General features: G+C 50.0%; 1 protein-coding gene across 1 annotated transcript; it reads left to right on the forward strand.

Annotated features, from left to right (window-relative positions):
- The first annotated feature begins 1206 nt into the window (after positions 1 to 1206).
- PPP5C (protein phosphatase 5 catalytic subunit) lies at positions 1207 to 27018 on the forward strand. Its single transcript, XM_053401886.1, has 13 exons — positions 1207 to 1546; positions 7784 to 8025; positions 9679 to 9826; positions 13090 to 13211; positions 16268 to 16333; positions 17750 to 17848; positions 19690 to 19795; positions 21455 to 21597; positions 21693 to 21780; positions 24753 to 24793; positions 25660 to 25838; positions 26047 to 26128; positions 26727 to 27018. The coding sequence occupies exons 1-13, from the start codon at positions 1222 to 1224 to the stop codon at positions 26787 to 26789; spliced, it is 1704 nt and encodes a 567-aa protein (XP_053257861.1). The 5' UTR covers positions 1207 to 1221; the 3' UTR covers positions 26790 to 27018.
- Positions 27019 to 27630: the final 612 nt, after the last annotated feature.

Consider the following 27630-nt stretch of genomic DNA (forward strand, 5'->3'; position numbering starts at 1 on the left):
GAAAAACTCGCAAGACGAAAGAGTTTTCCGTTTTTGAGTCGTTCCGCAAGACGAATTTCCCTATGGGCTTGCTTTGCAAGAAGAAAGCCCATAGGGAAATCTCCGCCGGCCTTCAGAAGAGGTCCTGGACCTCTTCTGAAGGCCGGCGGGGGGCAAAAGTCTTTGCTCCCCCCGCCTGCCTTCTCGGGACAGCGGAGACTTCTCCGCTGTCCCAGGCGATCTGAAAATGCTGGCGGGCGGCAGCGAAGCCTTCAGAAGTCTCCGCTGTCCTGGGGGCTTTTAAAATGCTGGCAGTCGGGAGGAAAGCCCTCCTGTCCCCGGAGCGGGGTGGGAGGTGGGGAGAAGGGCTTTTCTTCCCACCGCCAGCCTTCAGAACAGCCTTCTGAAGGCTGGCGGTGGGAAGAAAAGCCCTTGCCCCCCCCCCAGCCTTCAGAAGAGGTCGGGGGACAGACTGTCCCCGGACCTGGTCTGAAGGCGGTTTCCATAGGAACGCATTGATTGATTTTCAATGCATTCCTATGGGAAACCGTGCTTCGCAAGACGAAAAACTCGCAAGAGGAAAAAACTTGCGGAACGAATTAATTTCGTCTTGCGAGGCACCACTGTATATAGATATTGATATCGAATATATTAATTGATATATGCCTAATAAATATTAATATATAGTATTAAAAATGATCTGAATATATTGCTATAAGAATAAAGCAACACAATACATATTTTGTACGCTGCTCTGGATTCCTTTAGGACGAAGGTATTCTTCAATTAAAAAAAAGCGTCCGATTCATGATTTAGATTCCCTCGCATGCATCAGCATCGCTGCGCAGGACGTCCCTCTTTGCACTGATCCTCCCCCTCCGGTGTTTTCCAACGCAAGTGACGCGCTCCGAGGACGACAGGCCGTCCCCTGCCAGCTGTAAGTAGCCACGGGCCAATGACATTCCACCTCGCTCTCGAAGCCGGCCTATCCTAACAAAGCAACCAATCGTGGCTCTCCGGGCACCGCCGCGGCTAATCGTGTAACGCCTCCTTCTAAGGCTGCAGGCCTATCATGGCGCTGGCTCCGCCTCCATTCGCCCTGGAGGACGCTCTAGGCCGGTGTCTGAGGCAGGAATCCCCTCCACTGAGGGGTCTCTGTGGTCAGGCGCGTCGCTCAGGCCCCGCCTCCTCGGCGCGAGAGAATGGAAACCACCAGGATTCCGCCCAGCTTCGGTTCTGCGCATGGGCGCCAAGCCCCTCCTTTTCCCTCCGTACGTCAGTCAAGTGACGTCGCCGCCGGCTCCGCCCCCCGCTCCGCGCTCTTTTCCCGCTAGGTGCCTGTTTGCGACCGCCGCGCTTGACGGCTGGTGGGCTCTCTCTCCCCCTCCTCCTTTGCTCGCTGGTTGTCAGGGCAGCTCGCTTTACGGCCCGGCGGCGATGGCGGAGGGAGAGCGGGCGGAGAACGGCGGCGGCGGCGGGAGCTCCGGGCGGCCGCCTCAGGAGGGCGAGCCGGGGGCGCTGGAGCGGGCCGAGGCCCTCAAGACACAGGCCAACGACTTCTTCAAAGGTAGCGGCCGGCAGGGAGGAGGAGCCGTGAGGGGAAGGGGGCGGGGCACCTTGAGGGAGGAGGGGAGGAGCCGGGAGGGGAGGGGCCACGGGAAAGGGGCGTGGTTTCCCAGAGGGGAGGAGCTAATGAGGGGCATCTGAGTGGAGAGGTGGCCAGTGGGAGGGCTGGGCTGCTTGTGGGGAGGGGGCTTATTGATTAGAGTTAGGGGGTCCCATTGTGGGGAAAGAGATGGGGAGGTGGAGGGAGGGAGGGGCCTCCTGTGCCACCCCTGGGGGGTTGTTGTGTGAGAGAGGACTAATGAGGGGGAGCATTAATAATAATAATAAATTTATTTATTTATTTATTTATTGCATTAATTTCCTGCCTTCTCCAAAGAGCTCAAAGTAATCTGCATGGCTCCCCCCCCTTCACCCTCCCATGCTTCCCGTCGAACCCCCACAACAACAACCCTGTGAGGTAGGTTAGGCTGAGAGGCTGCCGCTGGCCCCCAAGGTCATACCCAGTGAGCTCCCTGACCGAATGGGGATTTGAACCCTGGTCCTAGTCCAGAGCTCATAATCTGAGTGCCTCCGCTCTGAAGGAGCGTCTCCACCCCCATCGTTCTACCCGGACACTGAGGTCCAGCGCCGAGGGTCTCCTGGCGGTTCCCTCACTGCGAGAAGTTACAGGGAACCAGGCAGAGGGCCTTCTTGGTGGTAGCACCCGCCCTGTGGAACGCCCTCTCACCAGATGTCAAAGAGAACAACAACTACCAGACTTTCAGAAGACATCTGAAGGCAGTCCTCTTTAGGGAAGCTTTTAATGTTTGATGTATTACAATATTTTAATATTTTGTTGGAAGCCGCCCAGAGCTGGGGAATAAATAATAAATTATTATTATTATTATTATTATTATTATTATATGTTGAAGATCAAAAAATAGGACATATTTGCCGACTTCTGCTTTTAACCGTGGAACGCTGTGATGACTCTTACTGTACACACCCTTGAAAATGAAGACGTGTCCTGGAAAAAGAGGACATATGGCAACCCTACCACTGGCTCCATTTGATGGAGGAGGAGGATTCGAGGAAGATGCTCTCTCGGGAGTGTGTGGGGAGAGGGGCTCAGTCAGTGAGGGAGGAAGTATGAAACGTGTCCTGGGCTGGTTGTCTGCGAGAGGGAGCTCATGGGGTAGAGGGCATAGAATCATAGTATTGGGAAGGATCCCAAAGGTCATCTAGCTTAAGCCCTTTGGCTGAGCGGCGAATTTGGCTGCAACAGCATCCCCTGATAGGAGGCCAGACGGCTCCTGCCTTAGAAACTTGCAGTAAAAGGGAGTCTATCACCTTCTGAAGTACATTATTCTGCTGTGGAATAAGCTCCTGCTGTCAAAAGGCTCTTTCCAGTCTTCAGTTGGAGTCAACCACGTTTGTAATTGGAACCCATTGGATTTTGCAGCAAAGCAAAGGACTTCATTTTAGCTTGGAAGGAAGAAGAGTCCTGTTGGGACAGAGCAACTTATGGGAACACAGGTCTGCCTACAGTGGGTTCCTTGGAAGGTTTTTTTTTTTTGCGATGTTGGTGGGTTATCTGTGGTTCCATGGGGGAGAAGAAGGGTAGTTAAAGGGACCGTGTCATCTTGGAGAAACATGTGCAGAGGTATGTGCTTCACATGGGGAGTTAAAGGTGAGATGTGTTGGGCAGCCATGACTTCCCTTGCTTCCCGTAAGGAAACAAATAACTCTCTGTGACTTGAATGTGTGAAATTAGCCATACTTGGGTTCATGATGTCCTCTAGGTAGGAAAAACACCAGGCAAATTACAGGTTAATGGTCTTCCTTCCTCCCTGTTACATTAAACCTGTTAATTGCAAGCAAGTAGACTTTCTACTTTCCATCCCATGACACACGGTCTGTCCACTAGAATGATCTATTCAGGGGGGGAGCATTGTGATCAATTTGCAGGATTAGCATTCAAAGGGATTCTAATCTCTGAAGGTGGCAGCAGATTTGCAGAGTTTTGCAGGCATTGCTGAACGGCAGGCTGGATTCACAGCACCCAGTGAGGAAGTAGATGACCTTGTTGAAGAGGTTTTCTCCCCAATAACTTTCTTAGGAGGCTTGAATCTAAGATGAATGGGGAAATTCTGGCTGAGTAAGTGGTGGAGGTGTGTTGTTTAGGAGAGTGTAAAGGAGTGACCCAGATTATTAGAGCAAGTGTGATAGCTCAGGTGTAGAACATCGGCTTGGCATGCAGAAGGTGCCAGGTTAAATCCAGGTAAGGCTGTGCATGTCTCCTGCCTGAAATCCTGGATTGCTAGTGCCAATCAAGACTGGGCTATATAGACCAATGATCTGACTTGGTCCATCTTCCCATTTTGGGATATGGCAGAAAGGGGTTTCCTTCAAGTAGACCTCTATGAGCTCTTGTTCTTAAGCCTCCAACACCTTCCTTGACACCAGACTCTTAAAGATGGATTTGGGAGGCTTTTCTGCCTTCCCGCAGCCATGATGCTTAACCTTTCGTTGTGCCCTCGGGTCACATGATGACCAACTCTGTAATTAAACAATCCAGGCCTCTTGGACTCTGTTGCATTTGGTAGAACCTCGGCCAACTTTCAGAATATGGTTCTCCTTTAATCCCCTGTGATGTTGGCTCATGCCCTGAAACAAGATGTTTTTATAGCCTCGCAATTCTGGCGTCTACGGATCCATGGAGACAAGTGAGGGCAGCTTCACATATATGGAAATGTGCACATTTCTCTTTATTTTCTGGAGTAATTCTGTCTCTTTATATTTTGTCAAATAAGCTGCGGGAACTTGCCCCACATTCACATGTTTGGCTATTTCAGTTCAGCAGAGCCGTAATGTACTCTTGGTTTCTGTCCTCACTGGCACTGCATACATAAAACGCATAACTTGTAATTTGTTGGGGGAAATTTGATTGTGTTGTCCGTCTAGCGTTATTTCCACCCTAGTTCTAACTTTAAATCCTTAAGGCAAATCAGAATCTTTGCTTCTTGCCGAAATATCTTTTAAAGGTTCAGCCCTTCCATTTTGTCACTCTTTATCACCCTGATTCTGGGTACAGAAAGTTGTTTAATGGCACAGTCCTGTCTACTCAGAAGTAAGCCCCATTGGCAGTGTTAGAAATTAGCTGGGCTCTAGGTGCTCCAGTGTGGTGTAGTGGTTAAGAGCAGTAGACTCGTAATCTGGGGAACCGGGTTCGCGTCTCCGCTCCTCCACATGCAGCTGCTGGGTGACCTTGGGCCAGTCACACTTCTCTGAAGTCTCTCAGCCTCACTCACCTCACAGAGTGTTTAAGGGACGCGGGTGGCGCTGTGGGTTAAACCACAGAGCGTAGGACTCGCTGATCAGAAGGTCGGTGGTTCGAATCCCCGCAACGGGGTGAGCTCCCATTGCTTGGTCCCTGCTCCTGCCAACCTAGCAGTTTGAAAGCACGTCAAAGTGCAAGTAGATAAATAGGTACCGCTCTGGTGGGAAGGTAAACGGCTTTTCAGGGCGCTGCTCTGGATCGCCAGAAGTGGCTTAGTCATGCTGGCCACATGACCCAGAAGCAGTAGACTGGCTCCCTCGGCCTATAGAGCGAGATGAGCGCCACAACCCCAAAGTCGGTCACAACTGGACCTAATGGTCAGGGTCCCTTTACCTTTACCTAGCAGTTCGAAAGCACGTCAAAGTGCAAGTAGATAAATAGGTACCGCTCTGGTGGGAAGCTAAACGGCTTTTCAGTGCGCTGCTCTGGATCGCCAGAAGTGGCTTAGTCATGCTGGCCACATGACCCAGAAGCTGTACACTGGCTCCCTCGGCCTATAGAGCGAGATGAGCGCCACAACCCCAAAGTCGGTCACAACTGGACCTAATGGTCAGGGGTCCCTTTACCTAGGTGCATTTTGTGGCTTGCCTGGGTCTATTTGTGACCACATGGACATTTCTGGACGGCATCTTGGCTACTGATATCTCCATCTGGCTGGTCTCTCCAGCTTCCTGAAGCAAGTAAGCAGAAGAGCTTATTTAAAGAGGAGTATGTTTGTCATTGAGAATGTCCCCTCCTAGCTGCCCCAAGAGATAGGAGTCATTTCCTTCCATAATTTCATTGGGCCTCCAAGGTCTGTTTAACAGCTCGTTCCTATGCATGCGCCCAGCGGGACTTGCTCCTAGGTAGGTGTGTGCATGGTTAAAAATGATTTTAAAGGAAAAACAAGCTCTGGGGACAGGATTGGGTCCTGGTTGCCTTTGCTGTGGAGAGAGCAATAGCAAATGCTGTCCCACCCTATGTTTGAGGAAGGGGAACCTTTCTAGGCTGTAGGTGGAAAAGCAAAGCAAGGAGCTGCTTTTAACTAGTGCATTTTGGGCGCAGGAAGTTGGTACGCTGCTTGTTATGCTGTCCAAAGCACTGCCTCCGTTGGCGTTTTACAGCTCACCAGGTTTGTAGCTTAGAGGTGGTGGATCAGTCTCATCAACCTTTCTGTCTGGAGGGGGCCTGAGGACGGTTGTTCAGCCTTAGAGGGCGCTGATGACCTGGATCCATTGCAGTCTGGCTTCAGGCCCAGTTATGAGACAGAAGAAGGCTTACTTTGCCAGCGGATGACTTTACACCTGCGAGTGGGCCAGGAGGATGGAGTGAGGAGTGCTGCTCTGTTAGTTTTCCTGAACCTCAGCTCCTTTTGATACCACTGCCGTTGGTATCCGCCTGGATTGGGGCTAGACTTCGGAGGCTCTTTGGTGGTTTTGCTCCTTCCTGGACGGGCATGCCCAGATGATGGTGAGGGAGAGCTCTTGCTTTTTGCCTCTTAGCTTCCAGGCTTCCAGGGGGTCTGTATTGTCCCCCGCGCTCTAACATCTACATGGAACCACAGAGGGGAGTCATCCAAAGGTTTGGGCTTCCATTTCACCAGCGTGCCGATAACATGCAGCTATGCCTTTCTTGTCCATCTCTGATCGGGTTGTGGGAACCCTAAAACCATGTCTGGGGGCTGCTTTGAGATGGGTGAGGGCAAAGAAACTGAGGTTACATTCCTGCAAGGGGGGGCTGCAGCTGTGGAGGTTTATAGTGAAGCTGAATGGGGGATTGCTCCCCCAAAAGACCCACCCACCTCTGCACTTTGGGAGTAGCCAACAGTCCCAACTTACCAGCATCACAGTGTGGGAAGGGAAAGTCTGCAGGGTGGGCATAATAGGAACAGCGGAAACACATGATGACTGGAGCACCTGTGGATCTGCATTTGTGTTTCTGATTCTTAGGAACAGGGTGGTTGTTGTTGTTCATAGATTGCCTCGGGGCTTGGGTAGCAAAGGAAGCGGCTGCACAGACATGTGTCTGCTTACCATACAGCAATCATCTTGGTCTAAACCAGCTTCCACCAACCTGATACTCCCATCTGGAGGCCAGCAGCTTGGGGGAAGCTATTAAGGTATTGTCTAGAGGTGACCTTGGGTCATGTTCAGGCAGAGGTCCATGTCTTTCACTGGCCAAGAAGGTAACACCAGAAGGGAGCTGAAATGCGGATTCTTCTTTATAGAAGAATCATGGAATTGGAAGGAACCGTCTAGTCTAGTCTAACCCCCTGCGATGCAAAAATCTTTTGCCCAATGTGGGGCTCAAACCCACAGCCCTGAGAGTCTCAGGCTCTACCGACTGAGCTATATGCACTGTGTGCCTTTAGGTGAATTGCACCAGAGTTAGGTCCCCCTTCCCAGGGTGCCTCTTCCTGGCATGGAGGAATGTTGCTTCCTCTTGACAGAAGAGAGGAGAACTCTGGGATATCCCGACCTGCTTTTCCCCAGTCTCTTTGTCCTCTTCATGCCAACTCTGATGACTTTAAAAGCAGTTTAGACATACTCAGGCAAAGCTAAGCGGGTTGAGATCCCTGCATTGGAGGGGGCTGGACTAGTTGACCCTCAAGGTCCCTTTCAGCTCTCTGATTTTGTGCATAGCCCACTCGTGCGTGTAAACGGCACAGGTGAGCCTTCCACGGATTAGCTTCTCACACCTCGCCTTCCTTCTCTTCCTTGTGTGAATAACAGTTTTTGTTTGTTGCTTTGTTGTGCATTTTTGTGCTTTTATATTTTAAACCGCCCTGTCATGGCAGTATTGGAAATTTAATGAAATAATAAAAGCTTGGCATCTGTTTAGTTGCACCTCCGGGCTCCGTAGCCAAAGGGGTGCTTCTGGCAGCATGCAATGGCTCCCTAATAACAGCCGTTTCCTGCCTTTCCTCCCCTCTTCTCCCAGCAAAGGACTATGAGAACGCCGTGAAGTATTACACCCAGGCCATTGAACTGAACCCCACCAACGCCATCTACTATGGCAACCGGAGCCTGGCCTACTTGCGGACGGAATGCTACGGCTACGCCCTGGCCGACGCCACGAAGTCCATCGAGCTGGACAAGAAGTACATCAAAGGCTATTACAGGCGGGCCACCAGCAACATGGCCCTGGGCAAGTTCAAGGCAGCCTTGCGGGACTATGAGACGGTAAGCAGGGTGGCGGCTTTCTCCTCTTGAGCATCTAGGGTTGGCGCAATGGCGGGGGGGGGTGTTGCTTCACACTGGGCTAAGATTGCGAAGCCAGTGTCAGCTTTGAATAATTCCTCAGAAGTCCACAAATCTTCGCTCGGCTTTCTAGCCAGCCATTATTTGTGGACAATGCCAGACCATCACCACCACGGCCCTCTTCCTCTCCCCAGTCCCGTTACTCAGACAGAAGACTTTTGGGAGGAGTGTGGCCTTCTCTCATTCGCACGAGAGTGTGGCAAAGTAACAAAGGAACCTCTTTTGAGCAACGTAGCAGATTCCTGATGTTCCATGTTCTCCAAGCTCCAGGACAGAGTTAGAGAAGACACATGTCCAAACACACAGACACACCTTCATTTCGGATGGCATTATTGTTCTGGGCAAGATGGGGAAGGGTGATTGCGATTGGCCACCCAGCAATTGGCTTTGTGGAGCTCTGACAATGAAAGGTAAAAGACCCCTGGACAGTTAAGTTCAGTCAGAGGCGACTATGTGGTTGCGGCGCTCATCTCACTTTCAGGCCGAGGGAGCCAGCATTTGTCCACAAATATCTTTCTGGGTCATGTGGCCAGCAGGACTAAACCGCTTCTGGTGCAACGGAACACTGTGATGGAAACGCTGTTTACCTTCCCGCTGCAGCAGTACCTATTTATCTACTTGCATTGGCATGCTTTCAAACTGCTAGATTGGCAAGAGCTGGGACAGAGCAATGGGAGCTCATCCCATTGCGGGGATTCGAACCACCGACCTTCTGATCGGCAAGCCCAAGAGGCTCAGTGGTTTAGACCACAGCGCCACTCGTGTCCCCAGCCTTGACAGTGGTCAGAGACGAAAGGAATATCAGGTTAAGGACAGGATATGCAGGGGTTTTGGGGTGGGGAATGCTCTGACAATTTATCCCCTCAGAGCTGCTAAGAGTGGGGAGGGGCAAAACCTCGAGGTAAATGTAGATGGCTTCCAGTTTCAGCCGGAAGGTAAACGGCGTTTCCGTGCGCTGCTCTGGTTCGCCAGAAGCGGCTTAGTCATGCTGGCCACATGACCCGGAAGCTGTACACTGGTTCCCTCGGCCAATAAAGCGAGATGAGCGTCGCAACCCCAGAGTCGGTCACGACTGGCCCTAATGGTCAGGGGTCCCTTTACCTTTACCTTTATCCTGTAGCTCAGTGGCTCAGGAATGTTCATAAGCATTCTATTTGCTCAGAAGTTTTTAAGAGTGTGTGGCAGACGAGGCCTGTGGACAAGGGGAGCTCGTGTTGTTTGTTGGAAAGGTTTCGGCAAGAAATGGAGCAGATGCTGGAAAAAATGGATACAGCTCCATGTGCCAACATGGTGCGTGTGAGGACATTGTAGGTTTTTTGTGATGGAGAGCAAAAAGAGGAGAGAAACATGTCAAAGTAGCTTGTTTATTACCTGACTTCATAGGCCACATTTCAGGACGGTTTACAATATCTTGTAAATACACAGTAATAATTGTAATACAGCATAATAAAATTGTTATCCGCTTAAAACCGCATTTTGAGAAATTGGTGTTGCACACAAAGGCTCAGGCCTGAATTTACGAGATTCCCAACTTGTAGATGATGAATATATATAAATTCCCTCCTCTGCCCACAGGTTGTCAAGGTGAAGCCGAACGACAAGGATGCTAAGATGAAGTATCAGGAGTGCAATAAGATTGTGAAGCAGAAGGCTTTTGAGCGGGCCATCGCCAGTGATGAGCACAAACGGTCTGTGGTTGACTCCCTGGACATAGAGAACATGAGTGAGTTCATAGAGGATGTGGCAGGGGGAAGCTGTTAACAGTGGATACTGGGGGGGGTTGACTGCGACCTGACTGGGGCAAGGTGCTCAAAGTGCAGCTGAATCCCAGAGGGGAACTTCCAAGCTTCCTGCTAATCCACATGAGACATCTTCAGCGAGGCTCTAATCAGTACCCCATTGCTAAAGTTTCAGGCATCAGCCGTTCTGACAGGTGTTTTAACATGCTCTGTGCGGAGACCAAACCCTCATAGTAATGATCACAGGCAAAGAGAGGGCTGGAAGAGGCAGGAACAAGCCCTGTGATGGCCTGAAAGATGTGCCACAGGGCCCAATTACCCAGCATGCTTTGTGTAGTCTCTGATTTGGGGCACGACTCATGATCGTATGCATCGCCTCCTGTACTCCCTGTTCCTAATTGCTTGTCTCCAGTTTCTTCCCAAGGCTGTGTGCTAGAGTAGATCTTTTAACTGCTGGACTCGAGCCCAGTGGTTCTCAAACTTCCTGTGCTCGGGAGTCTCTGCATATCTGCTGTGGAACTCTTGCATACTGCAGAGGATTCTGGGACATACTTCAAGGTGCTCACACAGGACTCTAGCATTGCTGTGGGTCAGGGCTGGAGCCAGATGAAGGTCAGCAGGAAGATGCAGAATCAGTAGTCAGTGAACTCAACTCTTTATTCAAGGAAATGGTGTACAACTCAGCAACACTTCCCAGCAGGTCTTGCCCCCATAGAGCAGTTGCCAGGACTGAAGGTTCCTGCCTTCCACCCACTCTAAGGCTCCTCCTCTCCCGGACGTTTCCCAAGCAGTCTCAAACTGTGTCTGCGCACCTCTGATCTCTCTTCTGCCCTCTTCATTATTCTGTGCATTCTTGTCGCAGCAGGAGGGGGACACTCCCTGAATTCTCCAGCAGCCTCTTCACCCCCTCTCCTCTGCTTCAGCCTCAGAGTCTGAACTGCTCCCTGTCACGGGTTCCTCCTGCTCACTAAACCCTGTTGTTTCTTCAGTATCCCAAGGCTCTGAGCCATCCTCCTCTGGGATTTCTCTTGGGGGTTTTCTGGTCGGTGCCTCCTCCTCAGTCTCTTACACCTTGAGTTAATAGTAGGTGTGCTTGAGAAGAGGCCCACTGCCTTCACCCCTGGCAGAAACTGCAGGAGAAAAAATAGGTTACGGCAGGCCAAATATAATAATAATAATAATAATAATAATTTATTATTTATACCCCGCCCACCTGGCTGGGTTTCTCTAGCCACTCTGGGCGGCTTCCAACAGAACACTAAAATACAATAACCTATTAAACATTAAAAGCTTCCCTATACAGGGCTGCCTTCAGATGTCTTCTAAAAGTTTGGTAGTTATTTTTCTCTTTGACATATGGTGGGAGGGCGTTCCACAGGGCGGGTGCCACCACCGAGAAGGCCCTCTGCCTGGTTCCCTGTAACTTGGCTTTTTGTAGTGAGGGAACCGCCAGAAGGCCCTCGGCGCTGGACCTCAGTGTCCGGGCAGAACGATGGAGGTGGAGACGCACCTTCAGGTATACTGGACCGAGACCGTTTAGGGCTTTAAAGGTCAGCACCAACACTTTGAATTGTGCTCGGAAACGTACTGGCCAAAGTATCTGCCATTACTGATCTTTTCACTCGAAAATCCTGGGGATTCTCTAGAACACTGTCTGAAAGAGGTTTCAAGAGAGGCTTGAGATAAGGACCAGAAGGAAAGAGATCATGCTTGTTAGAAGTAAAAAAAGCAAAGGCAATGGGAGGTCTCTGCTTTGGTGCAAGGCTAAGGTTGCTGCTTGCAGCCACTTCACGCTTCTGTTGGATGGAACCCCTTTTTAGCTAGTTTGGACCCCTGCTTGTTAGGGTCTGGATTGGGGGCCGCTGCCATCGCCGGGCAGCACCACCTCCTCATCCCAGCATCCCTCCTTTCCAAGGGAGCCCTGCCATCCTCACGCTGGTGACTAATGCCATTTCGCACGGGAGGCTGCGCCAAGGTTTTTCTGCCAGCGCCCGAAATAGATCAAGATCTCTGATCATAAATAGATCCCTGGCGTGGAGAGGCTTAATCAGGAAAAATAAATAGACTGGTCTTCTCCTCTGCGGGCCAGCTGCTGGCACGAGCTGCGTCCCTTAATCTCACTGTCTGGACTAAGCCACCGCACGCTTTCATCCTGGACGTCTGTGGATTCTGCATTCAAAGCTTATTTCTACAAGCAGGGGCCTTCCTCGCGCCTCCTGGCATTTTGCTGTCCTTCGAGTTTGGCAGTTCAGCCCAATTAGCGGAAAGGCAGCTGCAGGCTTTTCAATTACAGGAAGGGAACCCTGGCAAGACACTTTGGTCTTGCAGAAACGGTACTGTTCTGAGGTGAACATGCAGACACTTGCCCGCCTCCATCTCGGGCAAACAGTTGGTAGAGCATGATCTTAGGGTCGTGGGTTTGAGCCCCACTTAGGACAAAAGATTCGGCATTGCATGGAATTGGACTAGATGATATTCACAGTCCCCTCCAATTCTAGGTTTCTGTGATTGTTTCTGGGGATCAGGTGTCCTGTCCACACTCAGGAAAATGGTAAAGCAATGCGGGAGGGCGATGAGGTGCCCTGCTTTGTCTACTTGGAACTTTTAAAAACTCTTCTGCCGGAAGGAAAAAGGCTCCCAGGGCAGCTTGGGATGGAGCCATTAGTGAAAGGCAAGGGGGGGAGGTATTGAACCCAAAGTTGCTTACCTGTAACGCAGTGGGTGTTACCTGGGTGGTTGCTTGGGGTGCCAAGGGGCAGGCGGATTCCCCCCCCCCCCCCCGCCATAGCTGTCAACTTACAGATTTGAAATTAAGGGACCAGCAGCCTCGAAAATAAGGGATCAGCAGCCAAAATTGTCCCGCAAGGGACAATGACAATAAAGATATCGTAATCGTAAATAAGGGATCAACAATTTGATAAAATACATATTTTGTTGCGTGCAAATGGCTTTAGATACCTATTAGGTCCATAAATTACCATATAGCATATATTCAACACAAAAAAACAGCAACAATGTGTTGTTGGCAAAGGACAGCTGGACATAGAAAGGGCCCCATTACCTTCAGTAGCTTATTTAAGGGACATCATCAATAAGGGACAGCAGCGGGACATGGCGCTGGGATAAGGAACTGTCCCGCCAAATAAGGGACGCTTGACAGCTATGCCCCCCGCCCCCGCGTGATGCTAGGCTGGCCTTGTGTTTGCGTTCTGCCCCTCCACTCACTTCCATCTTCCTGCTTCCCCAGCCATTGAGGATGAGTACAGTGGCCCGAAGCTGGACAACGGGAAAGTGACGCTTGCATTCATGAAGGAATTAATGCAGTGGTACAAGGATCAAAAGAAGCTCCACAGGAAATGTGCCTATCAGGTAACTCCTCCTCCTCCTCCTCCTCTTCTTCCTCCCTTGAGTGCCGCCCCCCAGGGCTGCAGAAACGCTGGGTTCTCTATGCTATGGCATGGAGCTGCAAGAGGTTTAAAGGGTTGCTCTAAGGCAGGGATGTCCAACCAGTAGATCGCGATCTAGTGGTAGATCCCCAGCTGATCCTGGTACAGTGGTACCTCGGGTTACATACGCTTCAGGTTACACACTCCGCTAACCCAGAAATAGTGCTTCAGGTTAAGAACTTTGCTTCAGGATAAGAACAGAAATCATGCTTCAGCGGCGCAGTGGCAGCAGGAGGCCCCATTAGCTAAAGTGGTGATTCAGGTTAAGAACAGTTTCAGGTTAAGAACAGACCTCCGGAACGAGTTAAGTACTTAACCCGAGGTACCACTGTAGATCTCTTGGGAGTTGGACATGCCTGCTCTAAGGGGATCATTGCAACCTGCCTGTAATTGAAGGCATATCTCATGCACAGTACATACCGCAGCAGGCCATTGGCACTTGTGGACCACAGTCACGTGACATTTTCGCCAAGTACGTGTTTATTTAAATTCCTCCCCTGCTCTTCCAAAGGAGGCCAGGATGGCAGGCAGCAGAACAGGCTTTTCAAATCATTAAGGACATTTAAAAACAGTCGCGCATATACTCCCAGCTCTCAGCAGTCCTGGCCGGGGATGATAGGAGTTGTAGTCCAAAACCTCTGGAGGGCAAGAGAATGGCAAAGGTTGATCTAAGCTAATCCAAGCCATACGCATTGGAAGCCTCGACTCTTCTTCCCCATCCTGTCCCCCCTTGGTGTAGAGGTTAGAATAGGGGTTCTCAAAGGGTGTGGAAGGTGAGGATGGTGGGTAGATTCAAGGACAATCTAAAGAAACATTTAAACATTTCAGTGTAGTATAGGATAGTGTAATTTTTTAATTTTTTTGCAGAATATGGATAGAGATATTTTCAGAACTGAGCACTGCTAGGAGTTGTTTCTTCTTTATTTTTAAATATTTTTTATTAAGGATTTTCTTGTTTTACAGAAGTGTAGTGCCTCGTATTTTTTCTTCTTCTTCCATGTAACATTTGTACAAATCCGTTTCATTTGTTGAGGCATTAGGGGGAGAAGAAAAAAGAAAGAAAAAAGAAAGGGGGGTGGAGAGAGGGAAGATGGATGGGGGTGGGGTCGGGTGGCGGTGTTTCTATTATGTTTAATGTATGTAGAGTTTGGTGTCAGCGTTGCTTGTGTTGTTCACTTGTGTTCCTTTGGTGGTGAGAGAGGTTGGGGTTGGCCTAGGGTGTGATTGTTTGCTTGTGATTGGCTGTGGTGATCTTTGTTTTCGTGTGTGAGTGAGGTGGGTGTGTGTTTTGGATCAGGTTAGCCATATTGATTTGTATGCTGTTGGTGGATTATTGTCATTGTCCTGTTGGGCTGTGTATGTGATAAAGGGGAGCCATACCGGGGTGAAGGCGTCTTCTTCTGTTTGTCCCTGTGTCAGTTTCAGTTTATTAGTTAATTTTTCTAGTAGGGCTGTTTCCCATACTATTTGGTACCATTGGTCCATGCTTACTCCTGACAGGTCTCTCCAGTGTCTGGTTACGGTGTTCGGAGTTGTTTCTTCTTGTTCTCCAATGTATTTCTTATCAATTTAAAATTTAATAATAATTAAAAAATTATTTATACTCCGCCCTCCCCGCCCAGAGCCGGGCTCAGGGCGGCTAACACCAGTAAAATTACAGTAAAAACATAATAGGGAAAAAACCCCAATTTAAAATACAGGTTAAAATGCAGCCTCATTTTAATAGTAGCCCATAGATCAAAACCATAAGGGGAGGGAAACATAAGGGTCAGACTGAGTCCAAACCACAGGCCAGGTGGAACAGCTCTGTCTTGCAGGCCCTGCAGAAGATGTCAAGTCCCGCAGGGCCCTAGTCTCTTGTGACAGAGCGTTCCACCAAGTCGGGGCCAGTACTGAAAAGGCCCTGGCCCTAGTTGAGACCAATCTAACCACCTTGCTACTTGGGACCTCCAAGGTGTTGTCATTTGTGGACCTTAAGGTCCTCCGCGGGGCATACCAGGAGAGGCGGTCCTGTAGGTACGTGGGTCCTAGGCCGCAAGCAAGTGTGGCGCAAGCAAACTTTTATTATGTAATAGTAGTAGTAGTAGTACCCTGCCCATCTGGCTGGATTGCCCCAGCCACTCTGGCCCAGAGGAAAAACATTTGAGAACCACTGGGTTAGACTGCTTGTGAGACCAGGGTTCAGATCCCCACTGGTCCTGAAGCTCCCTGGGTGACTCTGGGTCAGTCGCTGCCTCTCAGCCTAGCCACCCTCACAGGGCTGTCATTTGGGTAAAACGTGGAGAGGGAGAATCATGTACGCCGCATGATTGAGCTCCTTGGAAGAAAGGTAGTGTGTATTGAGGAGATTTCACCCCTCCCATATCCAAGAATCTGCTGATGTTCTCTGCTGATTCTCCAGGGAGGAGGGGGCGGTTTCTGCTCTCTACTTATTCCGTTCCAGCCTCACATGAGAGAGAGAGAGAGACTGAGTGTTAGAGAGAGACTGTGTGTGATCTCTGTATAGATAAGGTTGCTGCTAAGAGCAGCTGCAGACACTCATTGCAGTTCAGCATTTTCGTTTAGACCTCATTTAGCTCTGTACATAGTTGTGTATTATAGTTGTAGATAGAATAAAGAAGATATTCTACAGAGCTGCTCTCTGAGTCGTTTATATACTCTGCTGTATACTGCTATACTCTGCTGTGCGACGACTGTCTTCTTGTGGGAGTGAATCCGGTGCTCACAACTCTAAGCTGTGAGTCCACAGCACTTTGACCTGTTCCTGTGCAGAAGGTGGCCTCTGGAAGTGCTACCCAGCTCGCCTAGCCCAGTCGGGGCTGAAGTGGATGAGTCCAGTTGGTGGCACTGGCTCAAGGGCGATGCAGACATATATGTGTAATAATAATTTGCATTCATCTTTCTTCTCTGCCACCGTGCCTCTATTTGCTCTCTTTCTCTCTCTCTCTCTCTGACTGACTTCTCTCTTCCTCCTTGCAGATCTTGGTGCAAGTGAAAGAGGTGCTATCAAAACTCCCCACCCTAGTAGAAACGACGTTAAAAGAGGTGCGTGTCTCTCTGTGCTCCCACAACACTTAAATTGAAAGCTGCAGGTCTGTTGCCTCCCTCCTTGACAATTTTTTTCTTCTCAGAACTCCCATTTGGGGGACAATTTATGTTATTGATTGATTTTTAAATAACATAAAAAATTCAAACCAGAAGGGAAAACATACAAAGAATAATACAGTCATACCTTGGGTTACTGACGCTTCAGGTTGCGCGTTTTCAGGTTGCGCACTGCGCTGAACCCGGAAGTACCAGAATAGGTCACTTCCAGGTTTCAGCACATGCGCAGAAGCACTAAATCACGGTTTGCGCATGAGCAGAATACCAAATCGCAACCCACGCGCGTGCAGATGCGGCGCTGCAGGTTGCGAACGTGCCTTCCGCACGGATCACGCTCACAACCTGAGCGTCCACTGTATCTCTAAAGACGTTCCTCAGCTTCCCGGGATTACAAAAAGACAGGGAGCTGTAAAAAAAAACTCCACTCCAGAATACTGCTCTGTAGATGTGCAGGGCAGTAACCGTGCCTTCTTCAGTCATTGCATAAGACATAAAACCAGTCAAAATAATCTGAAAATCACCTGCAGTCTTACTATTTTTCCATCAAGGCCTGGGAGATCCATTCTGCAAATAGATCTCCAGGTTTTCAGAACTCCTTGAACAGCCATTCTTTCAAAAGTGTCTGTGCTGCATGCCATCCTTAAGGAATTTTAACGTTCCATTAGCTTGAGAGTATGGGGATTCTGAGAGAGATCATGGCTCCCCAAGTGATCTCTCAATCTCTCTCACTACACACACACAGAGTGCAGCCATGCCTTGCTTCGTGACTGCTGTCCCCATGAGCCGCCACGGCAGCACAAAAGTTTATCCACGTTACAGGCTCAGATTGCTTATTGCTATCACCTCTGCTGTTCCTTCCTAGGAAATACTGGGAATAATCATGAGAGCCTAGGGCTCTTTTTGGGGTTTGCCAGCAGATTTGCAGCGCTGTCATTCTGCAAAGGAGGCCAGAACAGTTAAAGGAGTCTGGGTTGGCGTACACCGCCTGCAAATTGTGCGGACAACCCATCCCTTTAAATCAGGGGCTGGGAGTCTCCTGGGCTTTCCAGGCACTCTTGGATTCCCAGCTCTCCTCAGCCCTGGCCAGCATGGCCAATGGTCGGAGTCCAGAAACCTCTGGAGCAGGGCACCTCTGCGCAGGTTCACCACGCCAGCCCCATTGGGCCCTGCGTAGATTCCTTCTTGCGGGATAGACCGTGATGTCTTGTGTGGGGAAATCCAAAGAGTGGGAGGAGGAGAAGCATCCCAAAATAGTTGGTTATAAATAAGCATTATCTGGCTGAGCTTCACGCCTCTTCCCTCTGTTGTCTTATTCTGCCTCCCCACCACCACCACCCCACTTCTTTTTTGTTCCAGACAGAGAAAATAACTGTTTGCGGAGACACCCACGGACAGTATTACGACCTCTTGAATATATTTGAATTGAATGGGCTGCCGTCGGAAACGAATCCATATGTATCCTTACTTGCCGCTCCTCTAGGGCCACTGTAGGCCTTGTTCACCTGTTTCTCCCCCTCCTTGGGTGGAAAGGGAACTGTGCTGGTGGGTTCCTGGCAGGGGACAGATGGACGGACTTCGGAAAGGGAGAAATGGCAGGGAGCAATGACTTCCCGCAATTCCTGCTTCTCCGCACACCCAGATGTGAGGGAACCGGCCTGCTGGGGGCAAACACTTCATTCCACCCGGGAAAATTATAGGCCAATTTGTAGAACTTCTGTGTGCACCTGAATTTATCTGGGGAAAAGTTCTTGGAGGCTGCCACCTTCCCTGCAGACCTTTTCTCAGGTGCTAAGATCAGCAGAGGGAGCCATCTTGGTAACTTTCGGAAACCCCCAAAATTTCAAGGGGTGTGTGCATGTGTGGTGGCCCAGGTGAGGGCCTTCTCTGCGGCAGCCCCTAAGTTGTGGGACTTCCACCAATCCACCCAGGAAGTGTGTCTGGCATCTTCACTATGCAGCTTTTGGCAGATGCTGAAGATACACCTCTTTGACGCCTGAGATGTGTTTTTTCAGGGTCTGCCCGATTCCGGTGGCTGTTACCGTATTTTTCGCTCTATAGGACGCACGCGACCATAGGATGCACCTAGACAACAAGGAAAAAAAATCTCTCCCTCTCTGCACAGCACCCCTTCAGCAAAGCGGCAGGAGAACCGGAGCCCCTTCCATTTCTCCTCCCGCTTCGCTGAAGGGGCGCTGCGCAGAGAGGGAAAGCTGCTTAGTGCCTCTCCAGCGAAGCCTCTCCGGAGGCTTCAGGCGGCTATCCCTGAAGCCTGGAGAGTGAGAGGGTTTGGTGCACACCGACCCCTCTCGCTCTCCAGGCTTCAGGAAAAGCAATGCGAAGCCTCCGGAGCGCAGCGCTCCCGCTTAATTTTTGGAGGGGAAAAAGTGCGTCTTATAGAGCGAAAAATACGGTACTTGCTTTAGGCCACTTTTAGTACTGAATTTTAAATGGTTGACTCCCACCCTGGGACCTGCTAATTAGGGGCAGGTAAAAAAGTGTGTGGCTGCTCCTTAATTAATTTGTTATGAATTAAGAAGTAATGCTCATTCCTGCCAATCCTCTAATTTTTGGGGTAGGCAATGTGAAGACTTTCTGAGCTGGAAATCTCACTTGGAAATGCCCTCTGGCCAGTGGCCACTTCCACATATTTTGTCCATGCATGCTCAGATTTCTCTCTCCAAATGTGAGGGATAGAAACTCTTCCCTTTCTCCCTCCCCCCTTTGCTCTCCCCACCCCCTGTTCTTGCTAATGAATGTTGAGGCTTCCAAGAATTCTGTACAGGCTCCTGGGATCCACATTCAGTCTGCAATCCTAGATGCCCTTACTACAGAACAAGCCTCCCCTGAGCTCATGGGACTTCCTTCCGTGTAAACATGCCTAGGGTCATGCTTTCAGAGCTTGTTTTCAGAGCCTCCCTAGAACCACGGGAGCTGGAATGTTCTGGAGGTTCATCCAGGTGAACCTTTCATTTTGTCTTTTTGCTCTGAGGGCAGGATCCTTGCATAGCAACGTTTACCTGCTTCTGTCATTGCTCCCTGAGCTCTTCTGAAGCCACGTTTGGCACCTGCTTTCATTGTCACCCTCTGCCCGCATCACAGCAATCTATCCTTGAGTTTGTGTTTACCTGTCTTGCTTGCCTTCCCAAGAGCTCTAGACAAGGCCTGGCATTTCTTGGGGAAGTGATGCATCAGATGACAAGAAAGAAGCTGGGTGTGTGTGTGGGTGGAATCCACATGGATCCACAGGCTGCATTTTACGGTTTTTTCCCTTGAGCACAGCTGCTTCCCCACCACAGATATTCAACGGGGACTTTGTTGATCGTGGCTCCTTCTCCGTGGAGGTGATCCTGACGCTCTTCGGTTTTAAGCTGCTATATCCAGATCATTTCCACCTACTTCGAGGTAGGAACATCAGAAGAGCCCTGCCTGATCAGGCCATTGGCCCATCTAGTCCAACATCTGCCCAGCCAGATACCTGTCGGATGGCCACAAGCAGGATTTGAGCCAGTGTGGTGTAGTGGTTAAGAGCGGTAGTCTCGTAATCTGGTGAACCGGGTTCGCTTCCCCGCTCCTCCACATGCAGCTGCTGGGTGACCTTGGGCCGGTCACACTTCTGTTAAGTCTCTCAGCCCCACTCGCCTCGCAGAGTGTTTGTTGTGGGGGAGGAAGGGAAAGGAGAATGTTAGCCGCTTTGAGACTCCTTAGGGTAGTGATAAAGCGGGATATCAAATCCAAACTCCTCGTCTTCTTATCCCCTGCTGTGGTTTCCAGCATCTGGTATTCAGAAGTCAGAATCTTGTTTCTTGTGATTTGAATCCTCCTCCTGCCTTGTCTTTATCAAATGCTATTAGATCAGTCCATTGGCCCACCCAAACCGTGAGAGGGATCGCTGCGCAGTGCTCCCTCTCGCTGTTCTAGCTTCTGGCTTAGCCCTGCGCAGCCTCTTCAGGGCAGTGGGGAGCCTTCATCCCGCTTCCTGAAGAGGCTGTGCAGCTATCCCAAAAGCCAGAATAGCATGAGGGATTGGTGCGCACCGATCCCTCCTGCTCTTCCAGCTTTGGGGATAGCCACGCAAAGCCTCTTGAGCGCAGCGGTAGCACTCCTGCCTCTTCGCTCAAGAGGCTTTGCATTGCTTTCTTGTTTTCCTCCTCTAAAAACTAGGTGCGTCTTATGGAGCGAAAAATACGGTAGTCCCGTTCCACCTTAAAAGGAAACAGGCATGACTGTTGTGTGTCACATGCCTGTTTACTTCCAGCACAGTCTGCTGGGAACTTCCATTTTATATATTGCTTTTGCTAGTATTGCTGTTTGCTGGACACGAAGGGAAGCAGACATGTTTTTCCCTTTGTTCCTGAACTATGCTGAATAAATGCTGTAAATATGCTTACACATTTCTCTGTCCACCACTTCCATTGTGAGAAGATTTATTCACTGCTGATAGAGCGTGCCGAGTCTCTAAACGTATCTGAGGCTCGTGTCGCTGTTTGATGCTGTTCCAAGGGAGACTGGTGATTGCCCAGCTGCTGGCCAGTGGCTGGAGCTAGCTGGGGGCTTGCCTGATGCCCCTGTCTCCCCGGCAGTATCCCAACACAAACAACTCTCACATCCTTAATTTTTTTTCTAATATTTTGTTGGAAACTGCTCAGAGTGGCTGGTGCAACTCCGCCAGATGAGTGGTATGATGAGGATGATGATACAGTCATGCCTTGGTTTTCAAACAGCTTAGTTCTTGAACGTTTTGGCTCCGAACGCACAAACCCGGAAGTGACTGTTCTGGTTTGCAAACTATTTTTGGAAGCCAAACAGCCGACGGGGCTTCCGCGGCTGCCGATTGGCTGCAGGAGCTTCCTGTATCCCATCAGAAGGAAGCCGCTCTTCGGTTTCCGAATGTTTTGGAATTCAAAGGGACTTCCGGAACGGACTCCGTTCGACTTCCGAGGTACGACTGTAATATCATCAGCCCTGGAAGTTTAGGGATGGGAGGGAGGGTGAAGCCCTTTCCTGCAAACTCGAACCAAAATCCCCCTTCATTTTGGCCTTTTAACTCCTCCTGCTCTCTAGGGAACCACGAAACGGACAATATGAACCAGATCTATGGGTTTGAGGGAGAGGTCAAAGCCAAATACACAGCCCAGATGTTTGAGCTCTTCAGCGAGGTCTTTGAGTGGCTACCTCTGGCGCAGTGCATCAACGGCAAGGTCCTGGTGAGCAGCCGGCCGCTTGGGTGGGGGGCTGCAGTTCAGCTGAGCAGTCGTGGTGACCCTTGCTATTCTTTCTCCTTTTCTCTCCCCCTGGGTAGATAATGCACGGTGGCCTCTTCAGTGAAGACGGCATAACGTTAGACGATATCAGGAAGATCGAGAGGAACAGGCAACCTCCAGATTCGGGTGAGCGGTGGCGGGGTCAAAGGGCTGGGGTGATTTGTCTGGTGGGGATTGGGCAGCCTTGTGTACCCATAGGAGCAAAGCAAGCAGCCTTACAATGAGCCAGGCGATCGGTCCATCTAGCTCCATATTGTTCGCACTGACTGGCAGCAGCTGCTTTCCTACCTGGAGATGCTGGCCCTGGGACCTTCCTGGTGCTCCCGCCCAGAGGGTATGGCTATCAATGCTACAAGCAAGGGAATAGTCACGAAAGGAAATATTTGTTAATTCATTGCATCAGGTTTTGGTCAACCAAGCCAGGGTTTCCCAAACTCGGATCTCCAGCTGTTTTGGGACTACAACTCCCATCATCCCTAGCTAGCAGGACCTGTGGTCAGGGGTGATGGGAATTGTAGTCCAAAAACAGCCTGAGATCCACCACGTTTAGGAAACTCTGGACTAAGCGATTTAAACAGGCATAAATTTGCACAAGAGAGGGGAAACTGTTCTTTTTTAAAAAACAAAACTTTTTTTATTCAAAATTAAAACAAAACTTATTATCCAGAAACATATCATCCTTATTTTTCCTCCCTCCCCCCACCCTCCCACACAAAACCCACCCACCCCCCGACTTCCCTCAGTTCCAGTCTTTGGTTTCTCTAAGAATGCTGTTTTCTGCATGTTACACAGCTGTATAGATCCTCAAACTATTTAGCTGATTATTATCAATAAAAAGCTTGTGAATGTTTATTCAAAGCCAGCCAAGGAGTCCAGTTCGCTTTGTTGCGTCTTCAGATACTTTGTAAAGGGTTCCCATTCACCTTTAAAGTCACAGTTATCCTTGTCCCGTAGCTTATATGTCAGTTTTGCCAGTCCATCTGCATAGTCCATCAATTTTTCTTGCCATGATTCTTTAGTTGGGGTTTCTTCAGTCTTCCATCCTTGTGCTATTAAAACCCTCGCGGCCGTTGTCGCATACATGAAGATGTTTTGCAGCTTTTTTGGCAGATCTAAGAGGGGGGAAACTGTTCTGAGCTGCAACGAAAGCAGCGCTCTCTCTTTTGAGGATGCACCATCTGAGAAGAGACATCCCCTTCTCTTCCAAGAGCACCTCTTTTAAGATGGCACTTGCCACTTGCACTTAATTTACGGCTAATTTTTGGGAGGGAACGAGGGTGGCTTTTCCTGCCGTGGAGAAAGGGATCTTGGCTGGGTTGTCTCTCCCACAAACTCCACTAGGACGCTTTCTGAAAATTAGGACATACTTACCACCCTGTGTGGGAGAACAGCCCTGCCCCCCCTTCACTTCCTTCCTGCCTAGCAGGTTGTGGTTGCCCTTCTTAGAATTCACTAGGGGCACCTTTTTGTTAGCTTAAACCTTTTGGGATTGACTGGCGAATCTGACCAATGTAGTCATCTAAAAGTTTTAGGCTTAGCTGTCTTTCTGTTTTCTCCACCCACCTACTGTCCTGCTGTTCTTCTTTATTTAATTTCTATACCACCCTATACCCAAAGGTTTCAGGGCGGTTCACATAAAATATAAAATACATAAAATCAAAACAAAAACAATAACCCAATAACCCCCCCCCAAAAAAGCCAGAATTTTTAAAAGGGTATAGGGTGTAGAATCATGGCTAGGCAAACTAAGGCCCGGGGCCTGGATCCGGCCCAATCGCCTTCTCAGTCTGTCCCACGGACAGTCTGGGAATCAGTGTGTTTTTATGTGAGTAGAATGTGTCCTTTTATTTAAAACGCATCTCTGGGTTATTTGTGGGGCCTGCTTAGTGTTTTTGCATGAGTAAAATTGTGCTTTTATTTAAAATGCATCTCTGGGTTATTTGTGGGGCATAGGAATTCGTTCATATTTCCCCCCAAAATATAGCCCGGCCCCCCACAAGGTCCAAAGGACAGTGGACCGGCCCCCTGCTGAAAACGTTTGCTGACCCTTGATGTAGATCAAGTCAGGCAAAGGCCTGGTTAAAAAGGAACATTTTTTCCTGGCGCCAAAAGATGTCTAGTGAAGGCACCAGGCAAACTTCCCTGGGGAGAGCATTCCACAGATGGGGAGCCACTGCTTCCCCTGTTTTTGAGGAGCAGAAATTTGGCAGGTGAAGCTTGCCTGGCACAGAGACAAAAGTGATGGGGAAGACTGCTGCCAGTCAGCTGCTGTTAAGAAAGAGAAGCCATGCTTGGAGAAGAAGAAGGGAAAAAAGAGGTGTAAACCCTAGATCTGAGCAGATTAGGGGTAGGGCAGAAGGCCTCAGAGTTGGCTCATAGAATTATAGAGTTGGAAGGGACCCCGAAGGTCCTCTAGTCCAACCCCCTGCCATGCAGGAATCTCAACTAAAGCATCCATGGAGGACGGACACCCAACCTGTACTTAAAAACCTTCAATAAAGGAGAGTCCAGTCCAACATCGCTAGAGGGCACCAGGTCGGTTGGCAAAGGCAGGTTTAATTCTGTGATTAATGGATTGATTGAATTTATATCCTGCCCTCAACTCCCCAAAGAGCCCTGGATAGCAAGCGGAAGCACCGTTTAAAACAAAAGCAAAGCAGACATTTGAAAACCGGTGAAAGCGTTCTCAAAACGACTGCAATTAAAAACAGCTAAAAGCAGTTACAATTAAGAGCCATTCTTCCGCCCAGTGACCTTAGGGTTGCCCAGAACAGTAGTCTTCAGCCACCACGTGCCTGGGTGCAAACAGGAATGTTTTCAAATTCCTCCTGAAAGTTAACGATGATGGAGAGTCTGGCGCACCTCACCAGGGAGGGCGTTCCACAACTGGGGGGCCGCCACAGCAAAGGCCCTGTTACGTCTCAGCACCAGCCAGGCATCCCCCAGTGGTGGCACCACCAGCAAGGCCTCACCTGGCAATCGTAGAGTCCGGCAGTCAGCTGGCAGCCATCATTGGTGCCCACCAGCCACAGGCCTCACTTTCTGTGTCTGCGTTCCTCCCTGCTCATCTATTGAACTTGCCTCCTTCTCATTTGCAGGTCCCATGTGCGACTTGCTCTGGTCAGACCCTCAACCCCAGGTAGGTCTTTGGTGAGACTCGCGAGCTGCGTGCCCGTTGCTCCATGATTACAACGTCTCCTCTTTCGGACGCTTCCTTGATTTCATTCTTCATCCCGAGATCTCCCTGGGCATTTTGACCGGGTGGGGAGGGACAGTAGCATTTCCCCAGGTCTAAATTACTCTTGGGGCCTGGTATCCCAGCCCACAATGATTCTGTGGAGGAGTCTGCCCCTTGCTGGGCTGAGTGCTGTCTTCGATATACATAGCGGCACCACCACTAGTACGGCCTTCTCTATCCAGTGAGAGAGATAGCCAGTGTGGTGTAGTGGTTAAGAGCGGTAGTCTCGTAATCTGGGGAACCAGGTTCGCGTTCCCGCTCCTCCACATGCAGCCGCTGGGTAACCTTGGGCCAGTCACACTTCTTTGAAGTCTCTCAGCCCCACTCACCTCACAGAGTGTTTGCTGTGGGGGAGGAAGGGAAAGGAGAATGTTAGCCGCTTTGAGACTCCTGAAGGGGAGTGAAAGGCGGGATATCAAATCCAAACTCTTCTTCTTGTTGTTCTTATCCTGCCTTATAGAGCAGGGTTCTCCAAACTTGGGTCCAGCTGCTTTTGGACTACAGTTCCCATCATCCCTGACCACCCTGTTAGCTAGGGATGATGGGACTTGTAGTTCAACAACAGCAGGAGACCCAAGCTTGGGGAATTCTGCTGTAGAGTTTATATCAAGAGCTCTTCTCCTTTTTGCTTGGTTCTGTCTACCGAGACAGATGGACGCCAGTGGATTTCTTGGTGTCGCCTACATACTGGGCACCCGAACCCCTCACCATCTCATGTTTATAAGGCTGCCGTTGCACCCAAGGGTGTCTTTCTCTCCTCCACCCAGAACGGCCGGTCCATCAGCAAGCGTGGCGTGAGCTGCCAGTTCGGGCCCGACGTCACCAAAAGCTTCCTTGAGCGCAACCACCTAGATTACATCATCCGCAGCCACGAAGTCAAGCCGGAAGGGTATGAGATGGCTCACGATGGCAAGTGCGTCACTGTCTTCTCTGCCCCCAACTACTGGTGAGTGTGCGAGGGGGCACGCTGCCGTGGTGGTGCTCTACTTCCTAATTTTTATATATAAACAATTTTTTATTAGTTTTCAATTACAAAAATCCAAAATACGCCTCGTTATATCCATATCAAATCAAAATACCAAATCAAATATCCTGAAAACCCTGAGAAAATGCTGCCCTAACCCTCTTCTTTTCCCCCACCTTCTCTTTCCCAGTGACCAGATGGGCAATAAGGGTTCCTACATCCACTTGCAAGGCTCAGACTTGCGGCCGGAATTCCACCAGTTCACAGCAGTGGTGAGTCCTTCCCCCACTGGAACCATGCGCTTAGCGGTCGCATGCAGCTCTCAAGTGCGCCTGCACCGATGCCCCAACTCCTTCTCGGCCCCCTGCCTGGGATCTTGCCACACAAACAGGCCTTTAATCTCAGGGCTGTGGGTTCAAGTCCTGCATTGGGCAAAAGATTCCCAAGTCCATTTGTATTCACAATCCTGAGTTGGCACAAGTCACAAGGTAGCCGATTATTGGCAAGAGCTGTTGATTTCCCCATGAATTACTTACTGAACACCTGTGGTAGGTGAAGCCGTGTGTGCACGTTCAGGAAAGCCGTCATGTAAAAACATTTTATGCTGTCAGTTTCCTTGACCCTTCTTTTTGCAAGAAGGCGTAAAAATATTTTCCACACTGGATCAAGTGTGTCGGTTTTGCTGAATCAGTTAAACCAAAAAGCTTTAATTGGAACAGTTTGCTACAATTCTGAGTGGTGCTTTTGATGGGGCAGGGGGCACCGGGGAGGAGTTTATGGAAGCAAGGGGACAGGGACCTGATTTGGGGACCCCTGCTCTTGGAAGGGGGTGCACCTTTGCTAACCAAACTTCTCTTCCTCCTTCCCCAGCCTCATCCGAACGTCAAGCCAATGATGTATGCCAATTCGCTGCTGCAAATGGGGATGATGTAAGCTGCCCTCCAGCTCTGCCAGCTTGCCCCCCCCCACCTTCTTGCCAGGAGACCCCAGCGCTAGGCAAACAACAAATCCCCCTTCCTTCCTTCCTTCCTTCCTTTTTTTTTGGGTTACATTTCCTTCCGACATCAGCCTTCACTACAAAGCAAGGGATATTTTGGCAGGTGGGCTGGTGGTTACGCCTGAGCATCTCCTGCAGGGTGGGTGTGTGCTGAGGACTGCGTCTGCCAGAAGGCAGATACTGTCCCAGGGCGACCCTCGTTGTGTAATGCGCACAGGCAACACGAGAAAACGGCAGCCAGAACGTTAGATAACAATTTTTGTTTTAATATATTGGAAGACTGTATTTATTCCTTACCTACTCTGATTTTTCCCCCTGCCCTCCCACCGGTTCTCCTTCATCTTTTCCCAGCTTGAAAGCACTCACGATTCTGCAACTCACCAGCCTAGAGGAGTGGGGCGGAGATGGAAGGCTGCCTTTGCCAGCCTCTCCCCTCTTCCCCTCCTCCAGCTGATGGCTGTAGTCCCGGAAGATCAGAGCTCGACTCCGTTAGGTGTGTGCAAACACACCCGACCCCTTCCACCTTTCCCGTGGGTTCTGCGTCGCTGCAGAGAAGCTGTTCGGTTTGCCCAGGCGCTCAAAGCTCAAGGGGAAGAGCTGTTCCGTTACCTCTGCCTCTTTCTTGCGCCGCCTTGTCATAGTGACAAGGGGTCTTCCGTCTCTGGGCGAGGATGGCTTCTCAGCCTAGCTGCCCGCCAGCTCTAATCTCTTCCCGGGTACTTTGTTGGTCCTATCATCATGTTCCCAGCTAGCCTAAGCCGAAAACCCCAGGAGAAC

This window comes from Podarcis raffonei, chromosome 8 (genome assembly GCF_027172205.1).
Source record: "Podarcis raffonei isolate rPodRaf1 chromosome 8, rPodRaf1.pri, whole genome shotgun sequence".
In the NCBI taxonomy this organism is placed as follows: Eukaryota; Metazoa; Chordata; class Lepidosauria; order Squamata; family Lacertidae; genus Podarcis; species Podarcis raffonei.